Source organism: Enhydra lutris, unplaced genomic scaffold, assembly GCF_002288905.1.
Source record: "Enhydra lutris kenyoni isolate GAN:26980312 unplaced genomic scaffold, ASM228890v2 scaffoldscaffold48, whole genome shotgun sequence".
Lineage (NCBI taxonomy): Eukaryota > Metazoa > Chordata > Mammalia > Carnivora > Mustelidae > Enhydra > Enhydra lutris.
Window position 1 is genome coordinate 13,348,899 of NW_019154132.1, and position 25,299 is coordinate 13,374,197.

General features: G+C 36.4%; 1 protein-coding gene across 1 annotated transcript in view; it reads right to left on the reverse strand.

Moving 5' to 3' along the window:
* The window catches only part of LOC111156675 (RAN binding protein 9), an 88,550-nt gene that overhangs the window by 34,030 nt on the left and 29,221 nt on the right, over positions 1-25,299 (reverse strand). Inside the window, 2 exon segments of the mRNA XM_022517704.1 lie at positions 3,920-4,087; positions 4,969-5,021. Coding sequence (XP_022373412.1) covers positions 3,920-4,087; positions 4,969-5,021 — 221 coding nt within the window.

The following is a 25,299-nucleotide window of genomic DNA, read 5'->3' on the forward strand; positions in this document are numbered from 1 at the left end:
TTTATCGAGCCTTACCACTCAATCTTCCTCACCTACATTTAGCTTTTAAGTAATTCTGGGGGGAAGGGAAAGAAGAGATTTTTTTGTTACCAAGGGGAAAAAAAAAAACGAACGATGCAAAATACAGTACTTTTGTTTCTTAAAAAAAAGTTTCTTCCCATGAAAGTAGTACATTCTTAAATAACTTGACTATTCTGCGAAAAAACTCAATTCCTCATTCAAAGGATCAAGAGTTATATAGCTGAGGATTTCTCATGAATGTCCTCTGACAGTAATTTCACCACAGTCATGTTCAGATACAAGTCAGAAGAGTGAGTCTACTGGCATCCCAAAATGATGACTTAATAATCTCTCTTCAGGGGCGCCTGGGTGGCTCAGTGGGTTAAGCCGCTGCCTTCGGCTCAGGTCATGATCCCAGGTCCTGGGTTCAAGCCCCACATCGGGCTTTCTGCTCAGCAGGGAGCCTGCTTCCTCCTCTCTCTCTGCCTGCCTCTCTGCCTACTTGTGATCTCTCTCTGTCAAATAAATAAATAAAATCTTTAAAAATAATAATAATAATCTCTCTTCAAATACTTAAATACATTACTTCACTGAAAATAAAATAATAAACCAAGTATTTCTGTAGGATCTCATTCATATGCTTAAAAAGACTGAGCTCTAGAAAAACAGGAGATAGTCACTTACTCTCAATTCTTCCAGTCTAAACACACATTAAAACTAAAAAAAACCCACACCAACACCACTACCTATCCTGTGTGGACCACCATCTAAAAACTGAGGGCGTTTCCACTGAATTATCTTTTAAGGCCTCTTCCCACGTGAGATTTTATGGCTCTGTTATTGTGCTGGACCATCAGAAAACACAACTATCTGACTCTATCTATTAAAGAAACACAGTTAAAAGACAAACTGACTATGCCTCTCTACTATATGGTTTTTAATAAATGTGTAAAAACAGGAGTTTGTAGTTAAGTCCCGTCTTTATGACTTTTAAAAACTAGTAAATTCATGTTGGCTTGTCAAAAGGAAAGCAAAACTGGAGGTCACATAAGCTCCCCATAGACAGATTACTTTCAGCTTCATTAATAAATAGAAAGCAAAGTGACCATAGGCCAAATATGAAAATTTATTCTAAAATTCTCAGAAAACTAAAAAGGATACAGGAAACAACACAGAATATTTTAATAAAATATTACCAACTGTATCTTAATATCTTAATCATAATTTAGCAGCCTAAAAAGTTATTTTCCTCAAAGACATCTACTATAGCAAAGATGCTCTACTTTTACAGTTTTAGCCAAAATTCCTTTTTGTTAATTGCTGAAATCCTCAGTCTTTACCATAAACTCTAATGAAAAACCCAACTCAATTCCACAGATTAACATTTTTGAAATGGCTACCACAACCTGTACACATTCAGACCACAAAAAGATGCTACTTTAGTAAGTTAGATTTAAATTTTACCTGGAAGACAATTTTTTATATTTATAATTTTCTGATATGTCAAAAGGCTTTTCAAAAAGTGATCTTCAATTGATGATTTTCAATAAAACAAAGTAAAAAAACTTCCAATTAAATTAACCTAGATACTGAACTGTTTCTCCTTTAACTATTTTCTCAAATAAAAACCTTTCCAGTTCTATTTCTATGATCAGTAAATATATATTTTTAAAACCTTCATGAGAAAGAAACCAGAGATATATCAGCTTTTGGGTAGAAATGATCCACTCTGGGAAGTATAACAGTATGTAAATAATATTTTTATCTTCTAGATGCTAGAAACTGGACCAGAGGGAAGCATACTTCCATGAAGACCTAGAGAGTAAATCTCTTCCACTCTCCAGGCTCTACGGTCTCTGTCACAAGTACTCAGTCCTGCCACTGGACAGAAAAGCACTGTATACATAGCACAAACGAACGGGGGTGGCTCTGTTCCCATGAAACTTGACTTAAAGCACAGACAGGAGACCAGTCTGGATCATGAGCTGTGGCGGGCTGACCTCTGTTCTAAAGGAGTGACTTTTTACCACTGCATCCCCAGCATCTAGCCCAGACTCTGGCTCACAGCACGGAATGAGTACTCACTATGTGCCAGGCAGTCACTTAAGAACTTTGCATGCATCATTTCAGTCTACTTTACCAACCAGAGAAATTACAGGTATTACAGTGGTCCTACTTACAAACTGAGGCACAGAAATATTAATTTGCATAAGGTCACATGGCCTAAGCCAGGAGACAAACCCAGGCAACTAAAGAACCCATATTAACGGCTCTTATATTGCCTACGTGCTTAATAAACATGAAATTTATAAATAAATACTGACAATGTCTCAAAAATTTACTTAAAATTAGAACGTGATTTTATCATGAAGTACCCTTTTCTTAGGAAGTATCTCACATTTTAAATAGGTTTCTTATTCAAGAGAAAATCTCAATATTAATGTTTGTGAAAATCTAACAAGAAACAAATAAAATCACATCACCTATGATCTATTTCCCAAAACAAAATTCCTTCTCTGGAATAAAGTTTTAAAAAACAGTAAAAAGACTAATTTTGGGTTTAAAAATATGCCTTCTTTTGTATTTTGGAATCAAAGGTCATACCTAAAAGCAGATTTCTGCAGTTTAATTTAAGATCAAATACCTTAAGCAAGCAAGGCAACTAAGACCACCCTGGGTTAAATGCTGTGAAGAGTCAGAGCCAGGACAGTAACACAGAATAAACTAGAGGCTACATCATCTGGAAAGGGGCCGGCCATAGCAATCAAATCACAAATCCACACATCTCCTGGTGTCCCGAAGCAACACTCCTGTGTGGACTTGGGACAACCTTTCTGTTGCTAAGACAGGACTTCAAAATCAGTATTACTATTCAGAACGAAAAGACTTAAGCTGCATATAAAAGTGAAGACACTAATTTTATGTCAGGAATATGACAGCTATTACCAATGCAGCCAGAAATCTAGAATTTTCTACTATGAAATGAAAGACACAACAGTTTTTGTGTTATATTAAAGAACATCTATTATACGCCTAAGGACACTATTTGCAGTCTAATTTTTAAATTTATGAACACAATGAAATTTCTGCCTTCCGAGGCTAGTTTTTGCTTCCTTTTGCTTTACTTCATCAGAAGTAGTTTGCTTTGAATCAAGCACTTCTCTAGTAATGTGAACCATTTTACTTTTAAAGCATCAGTCTTACTATCCTTCATAGTTTCTGTATAAAAAGAAAAACAAAAAAACTTCTAAGGGAATATAACCACCACACAGAGTTCTCAATTTTAAACCCTACAGGTGCATATGCAACCAAAAAGCCTGATTTTCTACTAGTCTTGGGATGGCTATACCTCTTTATGTTTTCATTAATTTATTTTTTTATTTACCATCTGTCTTTTATCCTTGGAAGTTTTGCTGTTATGGTTTTAATTCTGCTCCTTTCTGCAGAACTTGTAGTCATCACCCTTTAGTCATCACTAAAGGGCAGGCCTGCCCTTTTAGTGGGTCAAATGCCTTTCCTTTGGTTGACAGTATCAAGACTTTCCTTCATTATTACCCCATACTACACTAAAAACTGACAGCCTTTTTTTCTTAGTACCTGTTACTTAGAGAATTCAGTCATACTATGAAGTGTTTAGTGTCTTACTCAAAGCAGAAAAGACTTAGCATTTCTTTTACTAGAATAAATATGGGAGCATGGGGATTATTTTCACAGTTACTCCCATATATGTGATACAACGTGGTGTTCAGAGAATGCAAATTTTTACCATTTCCTCAACTTCCACCTGGAAAGAACAAAGAAATAACATCCAGAGTCATGTACTTACAATCAAGGACTACACAACAAGTATGACTACCATGCTAGAAGTACAATAATCACAGTATTTGATTACTTTACATGCAATACATTATCTTAGTACCTAAACTATGTCCATTCTTGGTGTAGAAGCAGGTATTGTTGATAAGGTTAACACAACAGCCAATGACATCACCAGTCGTAAAAGTTGGTCCATAAGGTTGTCCCGTTCCAGAAGAACAAAATGAATGTCCATCATCCCCATGATAACCATATGAATGTTTATCCCAGCCTAAAGAGAAAGTTCCAGTATATTTACAATGAAAAGTAAGGTTCCTCTGTACTAGAGCTATTCACTAAGATTATGACAAGAAAAGCAAGAATAGTACAATAGATGATAGCACAAAAGTAAAACTCTCAAATGTACATGTAAATTCCCAATAATTACACCACATGATTTCTACATTAAAATACTGTTTGCAACACGAAGGAAAATAAATCTGCCACACAGAAGACTAAAACATGTGTTAAACAAGACTCTTACCATTAAAAAAAAAAGGGGGCAAGACACATTTTCCATGCATATTTCCTTTGCTAATAAACCAAAGCGATTTTGCTTTCATTTACACACACAGAGTTTAATATAAAATAGAAGAAGATTTTTCTATTTTCAAAGTTTCCTCCCAAATTAATTTTTAACATTAGTAAAAATAACAAAAAATATAATCCAAGAATCACTTTCATCTGATTAATGGCTTTGGGAAACAGTTCTGCCATCTCAGCTGACACCATCCTTAGCTCACTTGGACTATTAGCCTCCACTCCCAGAATACTGAACAAATAAAAACAGGTTAAAAGCCAGGAATGTACTGGATAGCAAAGAGAATTAATCACATTAAAATATTTAAAGTCATTGATATGACTATGTAATAGAAGTTAAAATACCAAAACAAGCAAAAACATAAAACAAAAAAATGCATGGTAGATACAAGTTTTGCTAAATAGCATTAAACTTAAATTTTTAAAAACCACCTGGCTTCCCCTTCAAACTCATAACATAGAGGAGATTAAAAACACAGAAAATCAATGTACTTAACTATTTCAGTTATTACTTCAAATTTTTAGACAGAAAGATATAGCCATAAGACAGTATTATAATTCAATTACAAGTACCTGGTAGTCTATTCATGTTCACACCTTGAGCAGAAAGACCAATTCCCATGTAACTGTTAAAAAAAAGAAAGGGGGGGGGGCAGAGAGAGGAACAAAAGCAGGTTATTATAACCATATATGTAAAAATTACCAAATACTCTGAAACATATCAGAACCCAACCCAAGTTGAAACTCACAGGGCAGCTACAAAAAAATTTTACAATTCATTAAACAGCAAAAAAGGCAATATTAAGCAACAATAAAACTCAGATTCACAGTAAATTCCTGTAATACTCATTCTTAAATACACCCAAAGTACTAGTAATAATTATATACTCTACTAACAACTATAAAAACCTTTCAACTTATCCACACTTAAGTATTCAGGATTAAGATTTCTAATAAAAAGCGTAGGGGGACTTGTGGAAGAAAAAAGAAACAATACTTAGGAAACTATTATATTTCCAAAAAGACACAGTAAGAAGACCACAAAAAAAGGGACACGGATACATATTTGGAAAAAATGTCAAATTCACATAAAAAACATGTGATATATTTAATAAAATTACATTTAAAAGTATGTACTGTAGGGGCGCCTGGGTGGCTCAGTGGGTTAAAGCCTCTGCCTTCGGCTCAGGTCATGATCCCAGGGTTCTGGGATCAAGTCCCACACGTTGGGCTCTCTGCTCAGCGGGGAGCCTGCTTCCTCCTCTCTCTGCCTGCCTCTCTGCCTACTTGTGATCTCTGTCTGTCAAATAAATAAATAAAATCTTAAAAAAAAAAAAAGTTTGTACTGTATAATATCCATGTACTGGTTTTCTTAGAATTTGGCGAAATGACAGAATCAAATTAAAGATAAGATTCTTTGTTTTTGGGGCGCCTGTGTGGCTCAGTGGGTTGGGCCGCTGCCTTCGGCTCAGGTCATGATCTCAGGGTCCTGGGATCAAGTCCCGCATCGGGCTCTCTGCTCGGCAGGAAGCCTGCTTCCTCCTCTCTCTCTCTGCGCCTGCCTCTCTGCCTACTTGTGATATCTCTCTGTCAAATAAATAAATAAATAAAATCTTAAAAAAAAAAAAAGATTCTTTGTTTTTAATTTATCAAACTAAAAGAACAAAATTATCTCCAAAAAAAGAAATATAAAAGGAAAAATTATTGAACTATGTGATTCATTTTAGCTTATAAAATATTAATAAAACCTGATAAAGATAGCTGAAAAGTGGGAAGAGTATAAAACAATATACTTGTAAGTACTGATGCAAAAAGAAAAAGAAAAGCCACTGACTAAATAAAAGAATAAGGTTGAATCCAGTTTGTGAAAAGGCTATGATTACATCAAGACTTAAAATGGCACTTGATAAATTTTGCTACCATTATTATTATTTTTAAGATTTTACTTATTTGAGAGACACACATAGAGCGTGAGCATGAGCAGGGGGAGAAGCAGGGATAGAGGAGCAGAGAGAGAGGGAGAGGGAGAAGCAGACTCCCCCCCACCCCACCCCAAGCAAGGACCTTGACATGGGCCTAGATCCTGGAACTCCAAGATCATGACCTGAGCTGAAGGCAGCCTCTAAACAGACTGAGCCACCCAGGCACCCTTTAGCTACTATTTTTAATAAAAACTCAACCAAAATAAAAGCAAACTAAAATACGACACACTTTTTACCAAATCTAATACAGCAAGTATTCAACAGTAAACACTGAAGCCATCTCCATTAAAATCAGGACATGGAATTGTCTACTACAACTGTTAAATAGTATTTTGAAGGTTTCAGATAATTTAATAATATAATGAAAACAAAAAACCAGTATTAATATTAAAAGATATAAAATAATCTTTATTTTTAGTTGCCATGATTATATACATAGAAAACTACAGAAACTACTAAAAGCTTAGAAGATAAACTCTCATGTGGGCACACTGTAGAATATTGATAACACATAATCCTAAAAGCTTACAAAGAGAAAAGGCAAATTATCTCCCCCAAAAAAGGACCATTTATGACAATAAACAATGGCACAAAAGCACTAAGGATAAAGAACTACCAGCTTAGAACTGAACGCTCAGATAAAGTATCACTGAAAATGAGGGCAAAATAAGGTATTTTAAGACACTAAAAAGCTAACGGCTTACTTTCCACAGAACCTCACAAAAGAACTATTTGAGGATATGCTTTAGTAGAAAGATAAGTGGAAAAAAATGAGAAGAAATACATGGGTCAAAGAAACAATAATCAGCACAAAAAGCATGAAATATATACTTAAAAAGAGCCAAATTCTTTAAAAATACTATTGCTTTTAAAATCTGTAACCCATATATAATATGCTAGAATACAATTAATGATACTTTACATAAAAAGACACAGGAAAATATCACCCACATTCAAGAGAACAGAAACAAAAGAGAATGCCTCTGAGATGATGAAGTGTTTGAAATTAAAATATAAAGAATTTTGAAGCCGCTGTTGTTACAATGCTCAAGGACGTAAAGAGAAATGTGCTTGTACTGAATGAAATGATAGCAATTTCAACAAAGAAAACGAATTTAAAAAAAAAACAAAATTCTGGAGCTGAAAAATATCTGAAATAAGCATTTACTTATGTACTTAATGGCACACTGGAAATGGCAAATGAGTAAGTAATGATGAAATCAGAGCAGATTCTGAAGAACAGAGAGAAAAAATATTAAGGCTAAAAAAGAGAGCTGGCTGAGGCAGCATCGAAAGGTCTATCAAACATGTAACCAGAGTCCCACAAGGAGAAAAAGAGAGTGGGTCAAAAATTCAGAGAACAAAATAATCCAATCAAGAAATGGGCAGAGGACATGAACAGACATTTCTGCAAAGAAGACATCCAGATGGCCAACAGACACATGAAAAAGTGCTCCACGTCACTCGGCATCAGGGAAATACAAATCAAAACCACCATGAGATACCACCTCACACCAGTCAGAATGGCTAAAATTAACAAGTCAGGAAATGACAGATGCTGGCGAGGAGGCGGAGAAAGGGGAACCCTCCTACACTGTTGGTGGGAATGCAAGCTGGTGAAACCACTCTGGAAAACAGCATGGAGGTTCCTCAAAATGTTGAAAATAGAACTACCCTATGACCCAGCAATCGCACTGCTGGGTATTTACCCTAAAGATACAAACATAGTGATCCGAAGGGGCACGTGCACCCGAATGTTTATAGCAGCAATGTCTACAATAGCCAAACTATGGAAAGAACCTAGATGTCCATCAACAGATGAATGGATAAAGAAGATGTGGTATATATACACAATGGAATACTATGCAGCCATCAAAAGAAATGAAATCTTGCCATTTGCGACGACGTGGATGGAACTAGAGGGTATCATGCTTAGCGAAATAAGTCAATCGGAGAAAGACAATTATCATATGATCTCCCTGATATGAGGGAGAGGAGATGCAACATGGTGGGTTAAGGTGGTAGGAGAAGAGTAAATGAAACAAGATGGGATTGGGAGGGAGACAAACCATAAGTGACTCTTAATCTCACAAAACAAACTGAGGGTTGATGGGGGGAGGGGGGTTGGGAGAGGGGGGGTGGGGTTATGGACATTGGGGAGGGTATGTGCTATGGTGAGTGCTGTGAAGTGTGTAAACCTGGCGATTCACAGACCTGTACCCCTGGGGATAAAAATATATTATATGTTTATAAAAAATAAAATTAAAAAAAAAAAAATAAAAATAAATGATTTCCTGAGGGGGGAAAAAAATTCAGAGAACAATTTTCCAGATTTGGGAAAAGAAAAAGATCTATAAATTTAAAAAGCATAGCAAACCTTGCAGGTTCAATACCAAGAAAAGCACACCTAGGCACAAATCAAAGCCAAACTGCTGAAAACTTAAATAATAAAACAAAATAAAAGAACAAACACTGAAAGCAGCCAGAAAAAAAAGACATTTTACTGTCATAGGAACACTGAGCTGAACACTCACGCATTTCTCATAAGAATATAGGAAGCCCAGAAGACAGTGAAAATGAAATCTCTATTAAACCAAAGCTGGGGGAAGGGGGACTCATGCTTTATTATCACATTTAAGGTCCTTAAAATGACTACGCTATACGAAATCATGCAGTAAAAACCACAGGGCTTATCAGAAAAAAATGGGGTTATAAGCACAGCATTCCTAAACGCCATCAGTAACACATTAAAAAAAAGGGAAGAACCCAACTTAAAAAAACCCCAATTCAATAAAAAACGATTTTACACACATTAAATTGTTTAAGATACATAAACACCACAATAAATATGGCACTTTACACTGAAAAAGATCTGACGTTTACTTGGGGAAGTAGGTGACACAGCACGGTAGCTTGTGGGTTATTGTGAAGTGGTAGAAGGAAAGTTACTTGATGCACAAATCTGTCCCAGCAGATGTGGATGGGTGTGGCTCGTAACACGCAGTGAACCAACATAGTTGGTACAACACCTCAGGGTGTTGCAGAACATATAAAAACAAACTCAAATTCAACAGCAGTGAGGGAGTGGCAAGATTTTTAAAGCACATGAACAAAAATGTATTACTGCGGTACTCTGTGTTTAGCAAAGGAAACAGACATAAAAAATTTTCAGATCAATATATCAATACAGATATTTTCAAATTTTACATTTACTACCATTTTTTAAATTATGGTTGTACCAAATATCAAATAAAAGAGATTAAGAAGACTAGTTTAATTCCTACTATAGACAGGTTTAAGTCCACTAGAGCTTGTTAGTTTCCCATCTGTTCTCTCCATTCATCCTTTCCTATGTTCTTTGTAATTTTCTATATTCAATCCTTGTTAACGTCTTGCTATACATTTTGGTACTATATGAATGAACAACATGTAAGTGTTAAAAAGTACACCTTTGACATATCTTTGATTGAATTAGTATATTTATCACATGATGACAAGGTAACACAAAGCTTTTTAAAGCCTGTTTACCTCTTCCCACATTTTTGCTACTGTTGTCATGTTTTATTTCTCAAGATTTTATTTATTTGTCAGAGAAAGAGAGAACACAAGGAGGGGGATCTGCATGCAGAGGGAAAATCAGACTCCCTCCTGAGCAAGGAGCCCAACGCAGAACTCAATCCCAGGACCCTGGGACCACAACCCGAGCTGAAAGCGGAAACTTAACCTTAGACTGAGCCACCGAGACATCCCATGTTTTATTTCTTTACATGTTGCACATTCCACAGGAATGTCACCATTATCACTTTATATAGTTAATGCTATTTTACTCAGATACACAACAGACTTCTCATCAGAAACCATGGAAGCCAGCGGGCAATGGGATGACATACTGTGACGCTGAAAGAAAAGCCTGTAAAGCAAGAATTCTATATGGAGCAAATTTATGCTTCAAAAATGGAGAAGCTAAGATGTTCCCAACTAAACAAAAACTGAGAATTTCTAACAAACCGGCATATTAAGAAATAATAAGGTGGAAAAGAAAGGAAACTGGGTTGTAACTCAAATCCACACAAAGCAAGGACATCAATAGAGATAACTTACATAGATAAACATAAAAGAATATAAATGACTTGTTTCTAATTCTAACTAAAATACAAAGTAGTAAAAAAAACACGAAGTAGTAATTATAGCATTTGGGTTTAAATTGTATACATATATAATTTCATGACAATAATAGCAAAAAGGAGAAAGCAGAAAATAGATACACTATGTTGCAAAATTTAACATACTAGGGGCACCTGGGTGGCTCAGTGGGTTAGGCCTCTGACTTCGGCTCAGGTCATGGTCTCAGGGTCCTGGGATCGAGCCCCGCATCCGGCTCTCTGCTCAGCAGGGAGCCTGCTTCCCTTCCTCTCTCTCTCTACCTGCCTCTCTGCCTACTTGTGATCTCTGTCAAATAAATAAATAAAATCTTAAAAAAAAATTTAACATACTACTGGAATTAAGTTGGTATCAATCCAAATTATATTTTCCTATTAAGATACCATGAGTAATCCTCCAGAGCAACCAGTAAGAAAATAATTCAAGGGGCACCTGGGTGGCTCCATCAGTTAAGTGTCTGACTCTTGGTTGTGGCTCAAGGTCCTGATCTCAGGGTACTGGGATGGAGCCCTGTACTGGGCTCTGCACTCAGCAGGGAGTCTGCTCAGGATATTTTCTCTTCCTCTGCCCCTCTCCCTGTTAGCTCACTCTCTCTTAAATAAATAAGTAAATCTTTATTTAAAAAAAAAAAAAAAAAGAGAGAGAACTCAAGAACTACAGAGAAGAAACCACAGTGAAATTAAAAGGTACACTAGAAAACATCTAATTCACACAAAAGAAAGCAACAAGAGCAGAGCAGAGAAACAATAAGATATAACACATGTAATAATAAATACCAAAATGGCAGACTTAAGTCCTATGTTATCAGTAATGATAATAAATGCAAATGGATAAAATCATCCAATCAAAAGGCAGAGATCCACTGAATAGTCCTTTTCCTTTCTGAAAAAAGATCCAGAGATAATGCACTCTACAGGGAACACTTTAGGTCTGAACACACAAGCAGGAAGAAAGTAAAAAAGAAACTAAAATAGTAATCAAATGAGAGACTAGATAACTATACTAGTACCAAACAAACATTAAGACAAAAGTTGTTACTAAAAACAAAAGAATATATTTTATCACGATAAAAGGGTCAATACACCAAGATAGAGTAAAAATTACACACAAATACAAATCTAACAACAGAGTCCTATTTAAAGCAAAAACTCAAAGAATTAAAATACACAATTCACAATAGCTGACAACTTCAATAACTCACTTTGAATGATGGATGGAACAACCAGACAGAAGATCAACAAAGAAACACAAAACTGAACACAACTGTAAACCAACCAGAACTAACAGACATCTGTAGAACTCTCTGCCAACCATTGTGGAGACACGCTTCTCAAGAGCACAGAGAACAATCTCCAAGATCTATTAGGCTATAAAACAGCCTCAATAAATTTAAAATAATTGAAATTATACACAGTATATTCTCCAACCACAAGGGAATTAAATCAGAAACTACAAACAAGAAAAATTTCAATGTACAAATATGTGGAAACTAAACAACACTCTCCTAGAAAACAAATACAAAGAAATCACAAGGGCAATTAGAAAATACTTAGAAATGAATGAGAATGAAAACATAACACATCAAAACTTACGGGATGAGTCTAAAGTAGTACTTAGAAGGAAATTTATAGCTGCAATTGCTTATATTTAAAAAAGAAGTATCTGAGGGCACCTGGCTAGCTCAGTCAGTAAAGAATGTGACTTCTTGACCTTGGGGTTGTTGAGTTCAAGCCCCATATTGGGTATAGAGATTTACTTAAAAATACAACTTTAAAAAAAAAAAAAAAAGAAGAAGTATCTCTAATAATCCAACTTTCTACTTTGAGAAACTAGACAATGAATTTTTTTTTTTAAAAAAACCCACAAAACTCTAATAAACCCAAAGCAGGCAATAGGAAGGAAATAATAAAGATTAGAGCAGAAATCAATGAAATAGAGACCAGAAAAGCAAAAGAATCAATGAATCCAAAATTCAGTTCTACTAAGAGGAAAAAAAGACTCAAATTAATCAAATCAGGAACAAAAAAATGGTAATTACTACCAAAGTAAAAAAAAAAATTTTTTTAAGGAAATAAAAAGTTTTAAGAAAATTCTATGAACAACTATATAACAACATACTACATAACCTACTTAAAATAGACAAATTCTTAAAAGTCCAAAATGAATAGCAATCTTAAAACTTCCCACGAAGAAAAGCTATACTCATAAAAAGAATAAAAATATAAAATATTTTTATATTATATAAAAAGCAAACGCATCCATATTGTAAAGATAGGAGAAAATATCCTCTATTCACTTACAACACAATTTTGTATATAAAAAATCTTAAGAAAGCCCTACCAAAAAACTAATATACAAGTTCAGCAAGATTGCAGGATACCAAGCTCAATATATGCAAAAATCAGATGGCTTCATTCTTGAATTCTACCAAACACAAAGAGAAATTATCACCAATCTTTAGACTCTTTCCCACAAATTAGGAACACTTTCTAACTAATCCTACACACAGCCAGTGTTACCCTACCGTCAAAACCAGACAAAGACACCACAAAAAAACAATAGAAACTATCCTTTATGAATATATGTGCTCAAATCTTCAACTAGCAAACCAAATCTGGCAACACACAAAAAGGATTACACATCATGACCAAGGGGAAATTTATCCTAGAAATATGGCTGACTTAGAAACATACTCAATGTAAAACACCACACTGAGAGAATGAAAAATAAAAGCAACATGATCATTGACAAAGAAACAGAATCAAGACAAAATCCATCATCTCTTCTTTATGAAAACACTCAACAAATTAGGAATAAAAGGGAACCTCCAAAGCTGGTAAAAAAAAAAAAAAAAAATCTATTTAAAAAAATCCATAGCTAACATCATCATACTTAATGTAAAAGATTAAATACTTCCCCCTTAAACAAGAAAAGAGGACTTCTACCATTTCTATTCAAAACAGGACTGCAGGTTCTAGCTTGGGCAATAAGGCAAGAAAAAGCAAACGCATCCATATTGTAAAGATAAGAGTAAACATCCCCTATTCACATATGACACAATTTTGTATATAAAAAAATCCTAAAGAAGCCCTACCAAAAAACTAATATACAAGTTCAGCAAGACTGCAGGATACCAAGTTCAATATGCAAAAATCAGTTTTGGGCGCCTGGATGTCCGACTCTTGATTTCGGCTCAGGTTATGGCCTCAGGATAATGTGATCAATCCCCACTAGGCCTCCACTCTCAGCAAGGACTCTGCTTGGGCTTCTCCCTTTCCCTCTCCCCCATGCTCATGTATGCAGTCTAAATAAATTTTTAAATTTTTTAAAAAATCAGTTTTATTTCTACTCTTTAGCAACTGGAAAATCAATTTAATAATTCCATTTACAACAGAATTAAGAAGAATAAAATATCTAGAAATAAACAACAAAAAAGTGCAAGACTTGAACGCTAAAACCTACAAAACACTGTTGAAAGAAATTAAAGAACCTAAATAAATGGAAAGATAACCATGTTCATGGACAGGAAGAATACTGTTAATGTGGTTAAAATGGTAATGCTACCTTAATTACTCTAGAGATACAAGGCAATTCCTACCAAAATTCTAACTTGCTTTCCTGCAGAAATTAACAAACTGATTCGGAAATTTATATGGAAAAGCAGGGGGCCCAGGAAAAAGAAAAAACTTGGTGGACTCACACTTCACAATGTTAAAACTCACTAAAATGAAAATAATTAAGAGAGTGTATTATTACTGGCTTTAGAACAGACATATATATTAATGCAACAGAATTAAGAGTTTAGAAATTAACCCTAAGGTTTATGGTCAATTGATTTGGACAAGAGAAACAAGACAATTTAATGGAAGAAAGTCTCTTCAACTGACGCTGGGACTAGATGTATCTATGCAAAAGAATGAAAGCAAAACAATGCCTCAACACCATATATAAGAATTAACTCAAAATGGTTTAGAAAACTAAGGGGAAGAGCTAAAACTGTAAACTGTTAGAAACACTAGAGTAAATCTTCATAACCTTGGATTAGGCAACAGTTTCCTAGATATTACACCAAAAACAGAAGTAACAACAAGATAAACCAGACTTCATAAGATTATAGAACTTTTGTGTGTTGAAGAATATGGCCGAAGAATGTGAAACAGGAGAAAATACATGCAAATCATATAGCTGTTAGGGATTTCTATCAGAATACATAAACAACTCTTAGAACTTTGCAATTAAAGAAAATCCAACCAAAACACGGGCAAAGGACCTGAATAGACATTTCTCCAAAGAAAATATACAAATAGCCAATAAGTACATGAAATTAGTCATTAGGGAAATGCAAATCAAAACCACTATGAGATCTCACTTCACACACCCTAAGACGCCTAGAATCAAGAATACATGTGTTGGCAAGAATGAGCATTTAGAATTTTCTCAGTTGGTGACAATAAAAAAATAGTGCAGTCACTTTGGAAAACTGTCTGGCAGTTTCTTGAAATGGTAATCACAGTTTCTCTATGACCCACCAATTCAACACCCGCCATCTATCCAGGAGAAATGAAAACCTATCCACACAAAGAAAGTTACCAAATGTTCATAAAAACATCATTCTTAATGGCTAAAAATATATTTCTACCTACTGACGAGTGGATAAAGAGAATGTGGTATATCCTTACAATGGAATATTATTTGGGAACAAAAAGGAATGGAATACAATATATGCTACAGCAGGAATGAACTCTGAAAACATTGTTACAATAAATAAGCCACAGAGTGCCTGGGTGGCTCAGTCAGTTGAGCGTCTGGCTCTTGGTTTTGGCTCCAGTCCTGTCCTAAACTCTGATCTCAGGGTCGTGGAGTTGTTCTCAGGAGAGTTTGCTTCTCTCCCTCTCCCTGTCTACTCTTCCCTACCTCCTCTCTCTCTCTTTCTAAAATAAATGGATGGATCTTTGGGGGAGGGGGGATAAGCTGAAAACAAAACAAAGGACACCTGCCCTAAGGCTCTACTTACATAAAATGCCCAGTGTAGGCAAATCCACAGAAACAAAAACAGGTAAGTGGTTGTCTTGGATTGGGAGAAGTGACTGCTAATGGGTATGGGATTTCTTTTTCAGGTGATAGTATCAATTCTAAAATTAAACAGTGGTAAGGGTTGCACAAGTCTGTGAACATACGAAAAACTACCTAATTGTATGCTTTTAAGGATAAATGTTTATGATTTTAAATTATGTCTCAATAAAACTGTCATTAAAGCATAAACAAGAGGTCTTTCGTTTTCAGCTCCAGTACAAAAAGAGCTTGGAATCTGTCTTCTGCACAAGAAAAAAAGAAGCTGAAGGAATAAAAAAGCTACAGAGTTTACCATGAGCAGGAACCTCTGAAGAAAGTAAGTGTTAAGAATACTTTATAAAAAGTAACAATGAATTCCTGAAGGCAGAGTATAAACTAGCTTGAAGCTTTAAAATCCCCAAAGGCCCAGTCTTAACCAAGGCGGCCACATATTCGTGAGTTTTTACCTTCAGTGGCTCTGCCAGATTATCATCCAGGAGGAAAAAGATTTCTTCCAGTTTTGGGCATGGGAAGAGGAAAAATAACCATTCTGAGATACGGCCAGAGCAATGTGTCCTCCTTTTATTGGTTTGGTTTATTTTATTATTATTATTATTATTTTCTTTTTTTTTTTTTTTTTTTTGAGAGCAAGATGGGAGCAGAGAGGGAGGAGCTGAGGGAGAGAATCCCAAGCGGGCTACATGCCCAGCCAGACACAGGGCTCAATCTCACAACCCTGAGTTCCTCACTGGAGCTGGAATCAAGAATTGGACACAACCCATGGAGCCTCCGAGGCAAACCACAATGCGTCCCCCTTAACAAAGACCTACCTTCAAGGGAAACTACTTTTTCAGAACCTTTTTTGAATTAGTAAAAGAGCATCCAGACAACTCCAGTTCCCGTTGGCCTTCATGATTAAAGAGGGAGAGAAGATTAAAATTCTTCTAAGTTCATAGTAAATGAAGGGACTCTAATTCACTGTAACAACTGAAATTTAATCATATAATTATAGAACCTGGGGCGCCTGGGTGGCTCAGTCATTAAGCGTCTGCCTTCGGCTCAGGTGATGGTGCCAGGGTCCTGGGATCAAGCCCCGTATGGGGCTCCCTGCTCTGTGGGAAGCCTGCTTCTCCCTCACCCACTCCCTCTGCTTGTGTTCCCTCTCTTGCTGCCTGTCAAATAAATAAATAAAATCTTTTAAAAAAAATTACAGAACATTTCCTTTCCCTGGTACCTTATCACATCAGCAAAGTTCTAGTATAATAGTATAATAACAGTAGATTACAACTTAGAGAGGTGCAAGACAGACTCTATTTAAGGAGTTTCTAGGGAAACCCCAAATAGTGGAAACAAAAACAAGGAAACCTGAGAAAAATGAAGCCTCTGACACCATCACACAATAAACACACGAAACAAACATTAAACACAACTTGACTCCTGGCCAGATTCTTCACACTAAAGATCTATTTATGTAAGTTCCTATCACCCAATAAAGCACATAAAATTTTCAACAGAAAAATTACATTGAATGCTAAAAAGCAAGACAAGTACATTCTGAAGAAACAAAGCAAGCATCACAAACTCACATAAGACAGAGATTTTGGAATCATCAAACTAAGAATTTAAGATAACTGTTATTAATATACTAAGCTATGAAAAACAGTTTTTTTAATGCTGGAAGTTAAAAATACTACCACAAAAATGCTTTTGATGATTTCATCATTAGACTGAACACGAAGCAATCAGTAAGCCTGAAGATATGTTAATAAAAACCTCCCAGACTGAATTGCCAAGAGAAAAACAGGAATGAAAAAAATCAGAAGAGAACACGTAAGAACTGTAGGACAACTATGAAAGGTATAACGTACACATAATGGGCATACCAAAAGAAGAAGAAAGAAACTTGGGTATTTTAAGTAATCATGGCTGGGAAATTTTTCCAACATTAGCAACAGGCGTGAAACCAAAATTTCAGAAAGCTCAGAGAACACTAAATGGATAAATTCCGTAACATCAACACCTAGGCTTATATTCAAATTTCAGAAAGTCAAAAAGAAATTCTTGAAATAAACTAAAGGACAAAATGAAACAAAAACTCACCTTTAAGGAAGAGGGTTAATTAAGAATTACATCAGACTTCCTCCCAGAAACCATGCAAACAAGATGACACTGGAGTGAAATATCTGAGTGTCGAAAGAAAAAACTAATCTAGAATTCAATAACCAGCAAAATTAGCCTTCAAAAGTTAAAGACAAATAGACTTTATCAGGCAAACAAAAACTGAAGAACTGCCAATGGACTTGCCTTGCAAGAAATACTGGAAGCCCTTTAGAGAGAAGGAAAAAGCATAGATAAGAAACTCAGATCTAGGGGCGCCTGGGTGGCTCAGTGGGTTAAAGCCTCTGCCTTCGGCTCAGGGTCCTGGGATCGAGCCCTGCATCGTGCTCTCTGCTCGGCAGGGAGACTGCTTCTTCCCCCTCTCTCTGCCTGCCTCTCTGCCTACTTGTGATCTCTGTCAAATAAATACATAAAAGTCTTAAAAAAAAAAAAAAGAAAAGAAAAGAAACTCAGATCTACATAATGAAAAAGACAAGGAATAAATGAAGATAAAATAAGATTTTTCATTCTTCTTATTCTGAACTGATCTTAACTGTTGAAAATAATAACAATAACAATGAATTAGGTATCTGTAGTTTATGAATAAGTGAAATGAGAGTAACAGTACATGAGAAGGAAGGGAAGAATCGATTATAATCTGTTATAAAGCACCTGCACTACCTGTGAAATGGTCAAGTGTCATTTGAAAATGGACTTGTATTCATTAAAAATGTCTACTGCAAACTCCAGGGCAACTACCAATAAAATTTTAAAAAGAAGTATAATTGGTATCTTAAAACAGGAGAGAAGATACAATCATAAAAAATGTTCAATTAAAACCAGAGAAGAGGGCGCCTGGGTGGCTCAGTTGGTTAAGGGACTGCCTTCGGCTCGGGTCATGATCCTGGAGTCCCGGGATCGAGTCCCACATCGGGCTCCCAGCTCCCCGGGGAGTCTGCTTCTCCCTCTAACCTTCTCCTCACTCATGCTCTCTCTCACTGTCTCTCTCTCTCTCTCTCTCAAATAAATAATTATTTAAAAAAAAAAAAAACAGAGAAGAAAACAGATTTAAATTCATAATAATAAAGCAACAAGGAACAAATGCGACGAACAGAAAGCAATTGCAAATAATGCTGACATTAACCCAACTACAATAAGAGTCACTTTCAATGTGAAAGGTCTAATTTACCAATTAAAAGAAAACTGACAGACTGGATAAGAAAACAAGGCCCAAGTATATGTCACCTACAAGAAGCTCACTTTAAATATAAAGACAGACAGATTAAAGGTAAAGGGTTGGAGAAAGGTATACCATGCTAATTAATACTAATCAAAAGAAAGCAGAACTAGCCATTTTTTCAAAGCAAATTTAACAAGGAAAATTACCAGAATTAAAGAGAAGCATTTCATAATGATACAATTCTCTAAGAAGACATAATAATAACCCTTAATGTCTGTGCACCTTACAACAAAGTGTGAAAAGCTGTGAGGCAGAAACTGATGGAATTGCAAGGAAAAACAGCTAAATCCACTATTGTAACTGGAGACATCAACAAATTTGTATTATTAACTGGCAGGCACAGCAAGCAGAAAAGAAGTAAGGACGTAGTCAAACTCAAGAGCACCATCAATCAACTGGATTTCATTGACATTTATAGAACAGTTCAATTCAATTCTGTTTGAGCAACAGCAGAATGCACATTCTTCTCAAGCTCACAAAACCATTCACCCAGGCCACCTTCTGCTCCAGCAATCATCCCTCTAGATATTTACCCAAATGAGCTGAAGCCTTACGTCCAGACAAAACTTGCACATGAATGTATGACAGCTTTGTCCAGAACTGTTAAAAACTGGCGGTAACCAAGAAGTCCCTTGATAGGTGCATGGCTAAAAACCGTACTACATCCATACAACGGACTGTTACTCATTGATACAAAGAGAAATCTAGCAAGCCATGAAAAGACATGGAAGAATCTTAAATGCATACTGCTAAGTGCAAAGAGGTCAGTTTGATAAGGCTACACACTGTATGATTCCAATTATAACCCTAGAGAAAAGGTAAAATTATGGAGACCGAAAAAAGATCAGTAGTTGCTAGGAGTGTGGAGATGGGAGGACAGAAGGGGAAAGGATTAACAGACTGAACGAGACGGGATTTTTAGGACAGCAAAACTATTCTGTACTGCAGAATAGTATCCACACTGCAGTGGTGGGTACATGACACTATGCATCTGGGCAAACCCCAGAGAGCAGTACAATACAGAGATTAAGCCCTAATGTAAGAACCTCGGTTAATAATAACATCAATGCTGGTTTCTTAATTTTAACAAATGTACATTAATGCAAGATGTTAATAGGAGAAAGTGGGCAGTGCTAAAATTTTTCTGTAAATCTAAAATTGTCCTAAAAACCAAAGTCTACTATTTAGGGGAGAAAACACCATGAATAAATATAACAGGCAAACAAATTAGGAGAAATATTCCAACATACATAATAAAGAATTATCCTTAATATATAGTCTGCTTAAAAGCAGAGAAAAAAAAATGTTCACACAAAAACCTGTTTGCAAATACTTATGGCAGCTGCACTCATAATGGACATATCAACAACACAAAATCCTTCAACTGGGGAAGGGATAAATAAACCACTGCACAGCCTGAGCATGGGATACTAACTCGGTTGTAATAAAAAGCAACACACTATTGGTGCAAGCATCAGTGTGGATTAGTATCAAATGTACTATGCCAAAAGAAAGAAGTCAGTCAGTCTCAAAGATTACATATGATACAATTCCATTCACATGCCATTTCTAAAAAAGAAAACCATTAAGGGAGGAGAACGGTTTGGTGGCTCTCAGGAGTCACCAGTGAAGAGAAGATTAATTAATGGTCATTCCCTTTTAGGGAAGTATGGGAAGTGAAGAAATTGTTTTATATCGGGCGCCTGGGTGGCTCAGTGGGTTAAGCCTCTGCCTTGGACTCAGGTCATGGTCTTGGGGTCCTGGGATCGAGTCCCACAAGGGGCTCTCTCCTTGGCAGGGAGCCTGCTTCCTCTTCTCTCTCTGTCTGCCTCTCTGCCTACTTGTGACCTCTGTCAAATGAATAAAAAAATCTTAAAAAAAAAAAAAAAAAAAGAAATTGTTTTATATCATGATCGTGGTAGTGGCTGCAGGACTCTGCCTTTGCCAAAACTCACAGAACTATACAAACAAACAAACAAAGGTAAATTTACATTAATTAAAATGCAGGGATGTTTATACTATTTCAAAACCAAGGCTAACCTATATGTGTAACAATAAAGGAAAGTAATAAATCACCTTATATGCATATATTAAAATGGAGAGCACTGTTGCATCTCCATCCCCAGAAGGCCCCACCCAGGCCCTGCGCCCTGCAAACACCTCGGCTAGAGGAGGAAGGGATGGCCCCAGGCAGAGAAGTCAGCACATGCAGGAGGGCCCTGCTAGAATCCCCAAGGCCTCAAACAAAACACATCTCAGTGCTTATTACCAATGCTGCTACAAAGCAATGTAATAAATAATATGTAAATAATAGAGGAGAAAGCATGTCAGGAAACTGTACATTTCTTAGAAACGTAAAGTGACAATGTTTTTCAAAAGAGCAAATATGGCCCTTTTGAGTGAAACAATTCAACTTTTGGCAGCTTCAAAAAGACTGGTGAACTAGACATTTGTGTCACATAGGATTAGAGTTATTAGCCTCTGTCAAATAAATAAATAAAATCTTTTAAAAAGGAGGCACCTGGGTGGCTCAGTGGGTTAAGCCTCTGCCTTCGGCTCAGGTCATGATCTCAGGGTCCTGGAATACAGCCCTACGTCAAGCTCTCTGCTCAGCGGGGAGCCTGCTTCCCCATCTCCCTCTCACCTGCCTCTCTGCCGACTTGTGACCTCTGTCAAATAAATAAATAAAATCTTAAAAAAAAAAAGGATTAGAGTTATTAGTTCTTAATTTAATCTTAAGATTTACTCTTAATTACAGTAATTAATTTAAACGATGCCTTATTTGAAACTCAGAAGCAATTTTATCGATGTGACTTAACAAAAGTGCTCAAAAATTTCAGAAATAAAGAAAATTTCATATTACACTAAATGTTAGCTGTTCAGTAAGCATTCACCTAGTGGGTATAATGGTAACCAATCAAATTCCTTGTTTGATGCCTAATTTTAAAATTTCAAATTCTGAGTAGTTTCTTCTCATTACTCTAGGTACAAGAGGGATCTTTTTGTCTTACAAGACTAGAAAATTAAGTTAATACCTTCTGAAGTGAAATGTGTCTTATTTCTGTCAGATTGCATAATGAATATAATAAGACTCTTAAATTAAGAGCACCAAAAGAGAATTAGTGCTTCAAGATACACTGGTGTACGTATGTCTATTTCTATATATAGAAACTTACAACACTTATCTGCAACCCACAAGCTACCAATCTTTCTTTTTTTAAAGCTTTTATTTATTTGAGAGAGAGAGAGAGAGATCGCATGAGCAGGAGGAGCTACAGAGGGAGAGAGAGAAGCAGACTCCCCTCTGGGCAGGTAGCCCGATGTAGGGCTAGAGCCCAGGACCCTGGGATCATGACTTGAGCCGGAGGCAGATGCTTAACCGACTGGGCCACCCCGGTGCCCCACAAGCTACCAATCTTCAGTCTGTGTAAAAGATATGAACATATATCCACTTCTTCTTTATGTGAAAGAAAAAAACATAACTACTTCCAACCATTAAAAGTAAACTGCAGATATACACCCAATTGGTGATTCATATAGTAGTGCTACAAAATTAAACCAAAAACATTTAATCAAAAGTTGCAGATGTTCCCGTCAAAGTACTTCAGTCAGGTTTTTAAAAGATGCATACTTCAGGGTTCAAAACCAATCATTAACCAAGTCAGTTAAGAAGTCAACCAAAAAAGCAAACAAAAAACAACTGTCGGGGGGTGCCTGGGTGACTCAGTGGGTTCAAGCCTCTGCTTTCAGCTCAGGTCATGGTCCCAGGGTCCTGGGATCGAGCCCCACATTGGGCTCTGCTCAGCAGGGAACCTGCTTCCACCTCTCTCTCTCTCTGCCTGCCTCTCTGCCTACTTGTAATCTCTGTCAAATAAACAAACAAAATCTTAAAAACAAAAACAAAAACAATTGTCTGGAGAGCTAAGGTTCTGAAAGATTATGAACACTTCAGATATTATGAGAGAAGAAACATATGAAACTTCACTTGACTATTAAACTAGTCACACTTTTTACTGTTTGTATTTTATAAGTCCTGAACATCTTAAAAAGCTTCCTGTCATCTCTCACACACAAACCAGCCAATCCTGAGTCTGCGGCCCAGCTGGCTTCTTATCTCACTTTCACACACACTATCACATCAGTATTTCCCCTGACCTAAACCCTCCCAGGGTGAGGGACCAGAAAACCAGAGACCACCACAATAGCCCAAAGCCCGCCCAATTCCTTCAAACTAGCTTCTCCTAAACTGTTCAGTCTCGCCCTGCTTTGCTCTTCCCTTGGGTACCCCAATAAAGGCTCTGACCTAAAGCCCTTAACTCCTATCTTCCGTCACCTGACCCAAACTCAGTAATTCCCTAGGACCCTTCACAGCATGTGGGACCTCCCTCTCTGAGACCTGTGAGCACAATAAACTTCCTTCCAAGCCTTGTTCTTGCTTCCTCCTGCAGCTGTAACAACTTTACCATACCATATCCGACACGTATTCTCAGAATAGCCACTATTACCACACAAAAGTAATTCGAGAATATGTGTATCTAAAATATTACAAATTAAGTAATAATCACTAGAAGACTACTACCCAAGCTAACAGAATTAAGGTAAGAAATTGAGAAGTAAAGGAAAATGGAAATAATTATCCACAATACTACTATTCAAACCTAAAGCATTTAGATTTCTTCTCCATGATGCAAAATTTTGTTCCAATTCTAATCCCCCACTGACAGCAAAGCAGCTACCTCTCGTTCTTTACACTGCACCTTTCTTTCTCTACAATCCACCCCCATTTCTCCTAAAGCAGAAAGATCCTGGAAAACCAAACAGGCTCTACTACTTGCCTCTGGAAAGTCCACAATAACATACATCAACCTTTAAGATGCATATTTCTCCCATTACCTCTAAAAGAGCTATAAAAATAGTAGTACCAGGGTGCCTGGGTGGCTCAGAAGGTCAAGTGTCTGCCTTCAGCTCAGCTCATGATCCCAGGATCCTGTTTTTGAGCCCCACATCAGGATCCCTGCCCAGCGGGGGAGTCTGCTTCCCCCCACCTCTGCCCCTCCCACCCTGCCTCCCACGCTTGTGCGTGCTCTCTCAAATAAATAAATAAAATCTTAAAAAATAAAAATAAATACCTTAAAAATAAGTACCTTAAATTAAGGAGTGGCTATGGTTATGAAGACAGCCTTTAGGTACCTAGTTATCCTGCCTTTTAAGTAACAATTAAGACAATACAACGTGAAGATCCACGAAACCAGAATACTAGCTTGAGAGTTCCTTCAACAATCCTTTGTCAAGGAAATTGCATCTGTAGTTAACTACAACAACAAATAAACATAACTTGATTTCCTGACTTTTTAAAGTAGCCTGTTAGAGTGTTAAACATAAAGGAAAATAATTTATCACACTTTATGTATGAAAGAAATCCTTTTACCTCATGGGCACTAAACCATGACTCTACTAATAAAGTGAAATATCTGGCTAACAAAATTAATTCTTAAAAAAAAAACAAAAAAACAAAAAAAAAAAAACCACCAAAATCAATTCTTTATATTGTACTCCATACTCAAAATTCTTACTTTTCAACATGTCCCCATAAAACTGATGAACAATAAATACCGGCAATTCCAAATCATGCAAATAAGTTAATATGAAATTGCCTCACACTTCTGGGGTGCCTGGCTGGCTCAGATGGCAGAACATGTGATTTTTGATCTTGGGGTTCCGAGTTCAAGCCCTATGTTGAGTGTGGAGATTGTATAAACATAAAATCTTTTAAAAAAAGAAAAAAAATTGCTTCACCTTTCAATTTTATAAACTTTACAGGTACTATCCATCATACCAAGTGAGGTGAACCTACAAAACCATACAGATTGGGGTATATTTTATTGTTTGGTTTTTCAGCAATAACTTTTCTCTCCACAAGTGTTAGAACTTAAAATTCACATTGGATCTTTAAGACTTTTTAAAGATTTTATTTATTTGAGAAAGAGAAAGTGAGAGTCAAAGCACAAGCGGAGGGGGAGGGGCAGAGGGAGAAGCAGACTCCCCACTGAGCAGGGAACCCAATTAGGGACTTGATCCCAGGACCCTGGAATCATGACCTGAGCCAAAGGCAGACGCTTAACCAACTGAGCCACTTAGGCACCCCTCTTTAAGACTTTTTAATACGAAGTCTCCATTTCAAAATACAAATAAGTAGCGTAATAGTGTTTTTACTTGCATTATGTAAGAACTAAAAGAAAAAATTGCATCAGAAGTAAAGTCAAACTAAATAGAACATTGAACAGTCCCCACAGAAAAAAATGGAACAGAACAGAGAAAATTTTCTAAGTAAACAAGGAAAATAAAAGGTTTTGTGAACAAATGATGTAGAAG